At 44.3% G+C, this 11222-nt stretch overlaps 1 protein-coding gene across 1 annotated transcript in view; it reads left to right on the top strand.

Annotated features, from left to right (window-relative positions):
* Positions 1-6332: 6332 nt before the first annotated feature.
* FN1 (fibronectin 1) overlaps positions 6333-11222 on the top strand; it is a gene marked incomplete in the record, with an annotated part of 68185 nt that continues 63295 nt past the window's right edge. The window contains 3 exon segments of the mRNA XM_034785731.1: positions 6333-6633; positions 7983-8111; positions 9223-9360. Of these exon segments, the coding sequence (XP_034641622.1) occupies positions 6495-6633; positions 7983-8111; positions 9223-9360 (406 nt within the window).

The raw sequence follows: 11222 nt of genomic DNA, 5'->3' as shown, positions 1-11222 counted from the left end.
GAGAGAGGAGGGGACTGGTCTCAAGTTGCAGGGGAGAGGAGGGGGGAAGTGAAGGAAGGGCTCTGGCTGCCGGAGCCCGTGCGAGTGGAACGATCCGGCCGGCTGCCCTGTACGCCGCGCACGCTCTGCATGGGGGGAAGTCCGGACATTGACAAATTCCCCCCGGATGCTATTTTTAACTTAAAAAAGCCGGACATGTCCGGGGGAATCCGGATGAATGGTAACCCTAATTTTAAAGGCACATAAAAAGAACACTCACATTTTTAACTTGGAAAAATTTCATGATTTTTAAGCCAATTGTGATTTTGGAAGGGCCTCCAGACTGATTCATGTTTTTTGAACGGCTCAGGTTGCTCCAGTTGCAGAACAAGAGCCACAGTTACAGAGATCCTCATTGGTAGGAAGCCTCACGGATATCTCCAAGTTGTGGACCAAGGTAAGTAATTGACTCCACAAAGGAGCAGGGAGTGGATTTTCTGTGTTGCTGTCAGTGAACATTTAGAGCCAGGGAACAGATAGTTTTGAGAGGTGGGAGGGATTTCCTTGGCTTATTACTTCAACGTCATTGACACCACATTCGTGACCATTCGCATAGGCAGAAATGTCCCAGATTCCTGGATGAATGTGTCAGAACTGTTGCACTTGGAGTGAATGAAGTACTGTGCATGCCACGGAAGAACCTTGATTCTGTTGTAATGAATTAAGCTTTGACTGGACCTAATGGAACCACCACATGCTTGAAATTCTGATCATGAGGAGAGTTCCAGCTCACAGCAGGAGCCCTTGTAAAATATTTGAGCTGCAGGCAAGGTTCCCAGGTATTCCTGTGTCATGGGAAAGGAATCCAGGTTTGCTGTGATTATCACCTGTGCAGGACAGAGAGATAAGGAAGAAAAAGGCATTTCCTCTTTACCTCCTAAAAGAGCAATGTATAATTTGGCATGTTGGTTGCTATCCTGCTTGATGGGTGCTCTGTATTGTCTGGAATTAGCATGAGCTTAGCCAGTCGAGCAAATTCTGCTCTCTCATTTGCACTCAATAGGTGTGTGATGGAGAGCAGAATTTGGCCCAGTGTGCACATTTTATTGGTGGGCGATTTGATTGGGCCAGGAAAGTCAGGAGAACTCCTTAGGCCTGCTTATGTGGTGTCTAGAGTAAACAAGGAATCAAAGAGATAAAGATGTTTTCAGGAGGAAAAAAAGTGTCAGTATGAATCAAAATACCTGCAACTAAGTGCAAGATTTAAAACACTGTGTCCTACTAAAGATCAGGTAATGCCACTGAAAGGTGGCTACAAATTCAGACTAAGCACATCATTATGAGCACATCAAGAATTCAGGTTGTTGTTTCTTTAATTCCCATTGGATCAGCAACTAAATTAATCCTATGCACTTGCAGCATCCTGAAGAAAGCCAAAGGAGAGAACATAACCTCCATGAAATGAGCAGGAGGAAAATTTGAAGTTTAACTGTAGGCAGTATTGTTATAATTACTACATGTTGTGTTATGATTAATGGGGTAGATTCCTTTGGGAGAGGCAGCTTCTGGAACAACAGGCAGCCAAATGATGCTGAGCTATTTCCTTGAGTGAACCTTGTGGAAATGAGATGCTTATGTATGACTAAATATCAGCCCAGATTGGGAATAATGTGATGGCTAAATAAACAGCTAATTTAAGCACCATGGCAAATTACCAGTTGGTTTCATTCTGTGACCTTCCAGCTAATGGTTCTGTATGAGAGAACTGTACATTTTTCTCTCTATTTGTAAATGTAATATTGTGGCAAGGCATTAGTCATGAAGACACCCACTTGCTAGCACTGTATTTCCAGTTCTGTTTTCAGATGCTGGGTTGGTTTCAGGCCACATCTGTGGCTGATGCAAATCAGCATCACTCTCTTGCCTTCAAGGAGTCTAAGCTGATTTACAGTGGCTGAGGGGCTTGCCTCCATGTACAGTGTACTCACATTTTTCAAACTAATCTTAAGCACCCACTCCTGACATGCTCTTGACAGTGATTCTAGATGGCTTGGACCACCTGAGATTGTGAGCCCCTTGGAGCAGGGGTCGTTTTTGAGTGTTTGGAAGGTGCCTAGCCCATTGTAAGTGCTACCACACGGAAATGATTGTCCTTTACTGAGATTGCACTCTCTGGGCCGGGGCTACCTTCTTGTTCTGTCTTTGTACAGCTCCTCACACCATGGAGTCCTGGTCTGTGACTAGGGCTCCTAGGTTCTACCACAATACAAATAGTTGTTAATAACAATACACCCGTTCGTTGTCCCCTACCTCTGTCTACTACTTGTCCTTATATCCTCAGAACCTCCATCATCCTTAGCTCTTATGCTTTTGAACAGAAGTCTCCCACCTGGCTATTTTAATCTTTCTGCACCCTAAGACCCCATATCTCTGAAATGACTCAGGAAATCACACCCCCCCCCCTCCATTCCATTGTTGTGAATTTATTAGCAGCTCTTGGCAAGACCAATCTTCTGTGATTAAAATCTCCTTTACCACCCTTACTGCTGATGCCATCATCATTGCAAACCCCTGGAGAGGAAAGTCTTCTAAAAACTTCCAAGCTGCTTAAAAGAGACGTTTTCAGTCTCCCCAGATTAATCACCCTAACTTTAAACTAGGTGGAGCTGGCGGAAGTGTCTTTTGTTATCTGTCTAAACAGCGTCTAGCACAAGGGCATCCTGATGCTTGATTGGGTCCCCAGGTGCTACTGTACTACGTGATATCCCAATACATATGTATATTTCCTAAATTGACAGATTTGTTTTCTGATTTGCGGACAGTTCAGCCATGTGATCCTTTCCAAATGGGTGTAGGAAAAGTTCATTTTACTAATAACATAATCATTATTCAATAGCATCATGTCCCAGCAATGCTCTCCCATAATCTCTTTCGTCAGGGGATTCCAAATCAGCAATACAAATGCATTCCAGGATGACATTCATTAAACAAGGTCTCAACTATGGAGTCACATTTTTTTAAAAATCAATTCCTGTTTGCAGCATAAAAGAATTGGGTGTTTACCAGTTTATGATTATTTGTGCCTCTTAAAGGAGACAATCCCCATCCCTTGATATGGCTACAGCAGTTTGGCGAATGTACTGTGTAGAAGTATATCCTTAATCACTCAAAATAGTTTAGATCTAAACCATTAAAACTGAGATGGATTACAATTTACCATTTCAGGGATGAGCTCCCCCCGTCTTACCCACCTACCTTGCTTGACAGGTCCAGTTTCTGCCTCCTGTAACTTACAAGCAGGTAAGACATCATGGTAATGGTTGAGTAGAGTGTCGCTGTGCAGAAGAATGCAAATATATTTTAAATGCCAAAGTCAGGAGGTTTACAAATGAGCTGATTTCCCAGTGCAGAAAGTTTATCAACAGCTTATGATGTGTCTATCCATTGCCTAGTATGGTGTTCAGTGATCATTCAGTGCTTAATGTGCTTGCAAGAGCTCTGCTTTATTCTGTGTCTGGTTCCAACTTGCTGTGCATGACCACAAGAGCTTCACAGCACCTGGCCCAGACACTCTGTCTGGGAAGCTCATCCCTTAATGATGCTGTCTCCGGTATCATAGTTAGTACAATTGGGCCCTGATTCTGACTGGGGTCTGGACGCATTCCTGCAAATAGCATAATAAAACTGCATGCATCCAATGAAGTGGGTTTTAGCCCATGAAAGCTTACGCTCAAATAAATTTGTTAGTCTCTAAGGTGCCACAAGTACTCCTGCTCTTTTTACAAATAACTCAGTAAGGAGTTGTTGTACATGGAATTTGACCTCTACCTTGCATTACACTTGATCTTCCTGCAGAAATCTCACTGGGAATTTAGCAAACGAACTGAGGGCAGCATGTGGCATTTAGCATCCATGCATGTCAGATGAACTGACCTAATAGATCAGGAACCAATCCAGCTTGTTGAGTTAATTATTCCTCCGCTAAGAATGCTCACGACATGCAGCAGTTGCTCCCAAGGCATTTGGGCCCAGATCCTCAAGAATATTTAGGCACCTAACTGTGATTGATTTCAATGGGAGTTAGGCATCTAAATATCTTTGTGCATCTGGGCCTTGGTAATTAAGAAATAATGGCAAAACTGTTATTGGAAGCCTTGCTCATCATCATGATGGGCTACTGCAAAAAAAAAAAAAAAACCCTCAGCACCATCTTTGCAGCGCACTTGGGCTGCAAATGGAATGGCCACACATGAGGGTCTCGTGTAGACCATCAGAGAAGGTGGCTAGTCAGGGGCAGGCTAACATAACCATGTTGGCATGGATCCCGTGACCCTAAACACATCACAACAATACCGGCTGCACATGGGGCAGTGTCAAGTGCTCCAGCCTACAAGCTGTAGGGTGAGGGAGGTTGTACTGCATCCCTGTATTCTGGCTTTGGGGGGGTGGATTTTTCAGCTCCTCAAAACACCCACAGTTCTCCTGCCCAGGGCTTCCAGCAGATGAAATGGATTTAAGAACAAAACCGCATTGCTCAAGCCCCCAGCACTAGTAAACTTTCAATGTTAGCAATGGCTGAGCGGAAGGAATTACTAAGTACCATTACAATGGTGGCTATGTGACCTTCCCACTACCATGCAGGAGATCCACGTGTGACTGCTGGCTCCTGGACCTTGCTCACCAGGGGCTGTTAAGAAGCACTCTGGGGAAGACGGCATGGAGTGATTTGATCTGCAGTAATTTCCCCAGCTGTTTGAGGAGTGGCACAAGTGAATTTCTGTCTAGTTCCCATTGGTGAAGAGAATCGTGGCCACAAAGCAAGATTTTTAGGTTGGAGGATGGCTGTGAAGCAAAAGAAAAGAAGAGACCCTCAAGGTCCTGACAAGGATAAAGAAGACTGGGGGAATTTAAAATAATTCTAACATCTGGCAACCAAACTTAAGTTCAGCAGTTAAGATTCACATCTCTGACAAACTCTTCTATCTAAGAGGCTCAGCCCTTTTGTTAGCAAAATATTTATTATTCCAGAGAATTTTATTTTCATTGTTTCATTTATTTCAAGGGAGTTAAAAGATGTATCTTTATTGTTTCTCCCCCCCCCCCCCATAGCTCTCCAATGCTGCCAGATTTGGGATTTGGATGTTAGAAAACCATATAAAAATAGTTCTTGTCCAGTAGTCAAAAGTGAATCTCAACCCTTGGGTCAGAGATAAATAAAGATGGGATGAAAAAAATAGGCAAACATTTTAGAATCCCCTCTCCCCTCCCCCCAAAACCCACCAAAATATGGATTGTCAGATTTGCTTGTGAACAAAGGGTTTAAAAGGCCAACACAATTGCAAAGGGAAGTGATGAAAGACCTTTGCCTTGAGTCATTAACACTGGACTAGATAAGGAATCAAGAACTACACTTAGGGTTTCTAATTTCGTGTTGTTCCCCCCCCCCCCCCCGATTTTTTTGTTGTTTATATTTATTGCTAGTTTCTAGTGATGTGCAGAGCAATGTTTCTTTTGTACTAAATCGGGGGTTCTCAAACTGGGGGTTGGGGACCCCTCAGGGGGTCGTGAGGTTATTACATGGGGAGGTCACCAGCTGTCAGCCTCCACATCAAACCCCACTTTTCCACCAGAATTTATAATGGTGTTAAATTAAAAACACATTTTTATATATTTATGAGGGGGGGTCACACTCAGAGGCTTGCTATGTGAAAGGGGTCACCAATACAAAAGTGTGAGAACCACTGTACTAAATGTTTAATGTCTCAGTTCCCCTATGGATAAGCTTGCAGGGAGTACAGTATGAGAGTTTTTTTGGTGTTTCTAGTGCCTTTTGTGAACGAGTTTCAAGGCTGCCAAAAATGATGTGGGTGCTTTCAGTGTATACAGTATTTATTTATTTTTTTTAAATAAAGACTGATTTTTCCTTTGGGCTGATTTTCACTATGAACTCCCAGCCTCTCAATACACCGAAGGGAACGAATAGCCCTGCACTGGCCCCTCGGGAGGGGGATCTATGATTTGACTTTCCAGGTCTTCCCCAGCTCTCATTTCTCAGCATCCTCGGCTTTGCAAAGCTGAGAGCCAGGACCCGGGCCCTGAGCCTGCCCCCGCCACAGGCTTAGCCAAGTTTCAGGGGAAGTTAGAGAAACTCTCGCCCGTCCCCTGCGCTGGAGCTCCTGCAAGCGGCATCTTTTGTCCGCGGCTGGAGGCACACCCCCATAACGTCAGCCAGGACACTGGACCAATCAGAGCGGCAAAGGGGTGTCCCGGTGGGGATCCTCCTCCCCCCTCTCTCTCTGTGGCGAGCCCTGCCGGGGGGTCCCCGGAGCAGGGGCCTATATAAACCCCGTTGAGCCAGCCGTCTGCTGCTCGCTCGCAGGCTGGAGGAGGAGAAGGAGCCAGGCAGGAGTGCAAGGACGAGCCCCATGAAAGTTTTTTGCCTTGGGCTTGCAGCGTGAAGAGCCACAAGCCCGCTTCTCTCCCTAGTGCCGTTTTTCCCTCTCCAGCCTTTGAAGATGCCCGGCAGCCTGCTGCTGTTGCTGGTTGCCTTGTGCCTGGGGACAGGGGTGCAAAGCTCGCAACCCAAGACGGGCAAAACCAGGAGGCAAAGCCAACAAATAGTCCAGCCGCAGGTCCCAAGCAGCCAGAATAAACGTGAGTATCTGGGGGGCACAGATTCACCGCAAGGGGGGGGGGGGGAGGGGGGCACGGCCGGGGGGGGGGGGGGGGGGGGGGGTGTGTGTGTCCAGTAGTGGACTTTAGAAACCAAGCCAAAATCTCCCCCCCGCAGGCTGCAGCCCTGGGTATGTAGGTGCTTTTTGTGCATAGCGAATTCTGTGATAAATGGAGATCCAAAGTGATCCCAGTTGTTCCAGCAGCTGGGTCAGATTTTAGCTCCACGCTGCAACAAGCACTGCCTAGAGCGAGCGAGGGACTCGCGGGCGATGCACTTAGTGAGCTTGGGGAAAGTTTTCTGTTTGCCTTTGAATGTCTGGATGTTACACCCTGATGTACCACGGCTCCAGCCCAAGTGGGGTAAATTCTGCCACCCTTCTTTATGCAGTTGATTCTCAGCCCCAGTGGTACTACTCCAGTAAGAATAGCATAATCTGCCCCTGTGGTTTTTTGTCATTAAGGCAGAAGTATAGTGTAATGGGATCTGGTTTAGTTGATGAAATGTAGATGCCAAACTTTTATTTGAACTAAACAGCTGCTATTTTCATGTTTCAGTTCTGGGTATATGGTTTTCATTAGAGCCCTTAGTTAAGAAAACAATAGTTTTATTATTACATGTAATTAAAAATAACCTTAAAACAAAACACTAAAACACTCTTTCTGCAAACACAATTTGGGAGGTGTTTGCTGGAACAATTGCAGTTCTCACCTTTGAAAGCGTCTGGGGAACTTGAGGCTGCATCAGGGAAAAACTTCCTGGCACTGAGATCTATCAGGCTGTGAAATGATCTCTCAAGGGATGTGGCGGAAGCCCTGCTGCTTGGCACACTTGGAACTGACCTGGACAAAACACTTGTAAATGTAAACCTGGGAAACAATCCTACAGTGGCTGGAACATATCCAAAGCCCCCACTGAAGTCAGCGGCAGTCTTTCCATTGAACTGAATGGAGCTTTGGATCAGGCCCCAGATGAGATTCTGAGTCTGATAACTCTTTGTTTCAAATATCAGAGGGGTAGCCGTGTTAGTCTGAATCTGTAAAAAGCAACAGAGGGTCCTGTGGCACCTTTAAGACTAAAGTCGCTCTAAACTCCTGTGCAGTACTGCAGTATCTAATGTGGTGTGGATTGACATTCAGGTGCCTGATCTTGCTTTCTCTGTGTGTCCCAAACTCCCATTGTCTCAGTGGGAGTTTTGCATATGCAAAGAATGCAGCATCAGGACCTAATGTATAGTCCACACATGATTTAACTCTCCTTTTTGACTTTTGTTTGGAGCGCTGTGGTTGAAGGAGGCTAATGTAACCCAAGACTTCTCTTTCTTTTTCAGAGGGCTGTTATGATAATGGGAGATATTATCAGATAAACCAACAATGGGAACGCATATACCTGGGAAACATGCTCATCTGTACCTGCTATGGGGGAAGCAGAGGCTTTAACTGCGAAAGCAAGCCTGAACGTAAGTTGGTGGGAGTCATGATGAATGAAAAATGGGTTGTGAGGCCAATTAAAATAAGCATTAAAAAAACGTATAGACCACAGATAAGATTCTTAGCTCATGTTAATGGGCGTGAGAGTCAATAATGGATTTACGTTCATTTACACTGGGGATCTGGCCTGAGATTTTAAGAGGTAGTCTTCATTAGACATGGGCCTGCAATCGGAACCCTGGGTCCAGATAACACTCAGCCTAAAGTGTGGATCTGAATCTGAACTTTGCCTCATCTCTATAATGATCTGCCCTGGCCCTAGATTTGAAATCCCTAACAATTGCAGAGTACACAACAGATCTGGAGCCCAACTTTTCAGCTCTGACTTCTCTAAACTTTTTATCTGATTGTATGGTCTGTAACTGTTAATATGCACTTCATAGCCTAATGCTGTCAAACCGTTTTTAAAAACATTTTAAAAGTTGACTTTCATTTGCAACTTGTTTCACAATCCTTCTAACTTGCATATGAGTGTCCCATAGTTGGGTGTAAGGTTGGAGTAATTATTCTTATTCCGATTTATGATTATTTTGATCTCAACTATCTAAGTGTCATAGGGAGACATGTAATAAATTTGGATAAAATTGAGGTTTTGGATAACAGGGGGATTTTTAAATGTAACAGATGTTGGGGGATGTGACCCTGTTTGGGGTAACAGGGACATTTGGATAATCAAACTGAACTTTATTTACTGGGCTGTATTCACTGGTTTGCTCAGGCTGTGTTGGGCTGCTCTGGTGATGCCAAGCAGCCATAAACCTATCTTAACTGATGAGATGGTTTATGGCTGTCTTTTGTTGCTGGCGCAGCACAAATCAGCTGGTTTGCAGTTGGGTAGGGGGCCTTGTGTGAGCCCTCAGTGCTTGCATGAATTCCACTCTGCTGACTTTCATGCTGCCACACTAATATGTGACTGTTACTCTTCAGAGAAAACTAGACACATCTGAATTTTCCTGCACAAGGAAAAACAGTGGTGAGGGAGGGAGGGGAATAGGAGTGTATGTGGTTTGTGTTCTTGCAATTTGAATGCTACAGCCTGCACCTTAATTCATCATCACATGGACTTTATTTTCCCCTCAGCTGAAGAAACTTGCTTTGACAAATACACTGGATCTACCTATCGGGTAGGGGAGACTTATGAGCGCCCCAAAGACTCCATGATCTGGGATTGTACCTGCGTCGGGGCTGGACGTGGGCGAATTAGCTGCACCATTGCAAGTATGTAACAAAGATATTGCTTGAGCCATTGCTCTTCAGTGTTGTGCATTTTCCAGAGAGGTTGACCTGACAACCCCAAGTTCAATTCAGATTTGCTTATTGCTTAGGAGTATGCGGACTGATGCAAAGCCCACTGAAGTCAATTGGAATCTTTTTCCATTGAAAAAGCTCATCCTCTTCGCATGAGTGGTCCCATGGAAGTCAATGGAATTATTTGTCTGAGCAAGGCTGGCAGGATTGGGCTTTAAAGAGCAAATGTTCCAATCGACGACATGTTAAAAATAGTGCGATATGTGTGTTAGTGCCCTTCCAATAGGTCCAGTATAAAGTATTTCAGCTGCTGCATGCTTATTACAGCTATCAGAGATGCATTGGATCTTGATGGCAACTCTAGTGGAACAGTGTTTACTCACTGCAGAGAATGAAGGCCAAATCCTCAGCTGGTGAAAACCAGCATAGCTTCAATGACATCAATAGATTTGTGCTGATTTACACCAGCTGAGTATCTGTCCCTTAATGTGGCCTCTGTAGCGACACCCACTCTGAGAGCCTATGTGCTGGAGATTGTGATCTCTCAGACCATTCCCAACATGCTTCTTACCCATTCTGTTTCTCCTGTCTTGGCTTCCTCACCATCCCCTCCCCTCTGCTCTCTTCTCACCCTTTCATTTTGTTGCCTCGCTATCTGGAACTCCTTTCCTTTGAGTTGTTGGGTCACTCTTTAAGTCACCTGCTAACCACTTCTCTTTAGCTCCTGATTTAGACTCTGTCTGCAAAACAGTTTCTGCTACCGTAGATGAAGAGCACTCTATCAGTACATTTGGGCTTAGATTTCCCAGTTCCTATGCTGTCTTTGAGAATCACAGCTTTATTGCATCTTTAACACAACAGCTGGTTTGGTTTGATTTGCAACATGCAGCGCTGCATACTTCCCACAAGACATCAGACATGAACTCTCAGTATTGGATGGAAGGAAATCCTGCAAAGGCCGAGGGGCTAAGTTCTGCCTTGCATTCAGTGGAGTTGCACTGGACACGGCTGAGTTTGGCCCAGAATCAGAAACGGGAGATTTCCGGTTCAAGATGTTAAATGATTGTTAAGCTGTGACTTCCATTTCCTCATCATGGATTTGAGCCAAAGCCCACTGAAGGCAGTGGAAAGACTCCCCTGACTGCAGTTGGCTTTGAATCAGGTGTCATATCACTGCTACTGCTCAGATTGTTTGGTCATTTTAGGAATTAGACCAAGGTCAGGTGCCTCTGAATCTTGATCAGTGCTATGATCCTTATCCATTCAGACTCAGCCCTTGCAATCCTCCACTTGCTGTTCTTTCGGCAAATGGATCTGTGCTAACTAGTGGATCCAAAATGTATTTATTACAAATCCATCTGATCATAACACTGCCATGCAGGTCTTTGAATCGGCCTATAGTATGTCAGCGCATTGAATTTTAGATTTAGCTGGATTAATATCATAATATCCAACTGTAAGGTCCAGCCCCTTCAGATCTCCTTGTTTTCTAAATTCTGGTTAGCGCTCTTGGGTCTCCTGGTTCTTGGCAATTCAACAGGCCTAAGTCGAGCCAGTTGAAAAACCAGTTTCTTTAAAAGTTGTGAACAACAATTTATTTGAAATTTTTAAACTTTTGTGGGAATGTCTAAATGAAATGAAAGTTTGTTTTGATTTGACGCCGAAGTTTTCATTTCAATTAAACTTGAAGAGAAAGTTTTGGTTTGGTTTTTAAAAACTGAAATAAAACAAAAAATTGTAAACTAAAACAAAATGAAAAATGCGATTTGAAATTGGAAAAAAATTGAATTTCTTTTCTTTAGCAATTTCCCACCAAAAAACCTAATAAATTC

This window comes from Trachemys scripta, chromosome 11 (genome assembly GCF_013100865.1).
Source record: "Trachemys scripta elegans isolate TJP31775 chromosome 11, CAS_Tse_1.0, whole genome shotgun sequence".
NCBI classification, from domain to species: domain Eukaryota; kingdom Metazoa; phylum Chordata; order Testudines; family Emydidae; genus Trachemys; species Trachemys scripta.
This window is presented reverse-complemented; position numbering and strand designations above follow the sequence as displayed.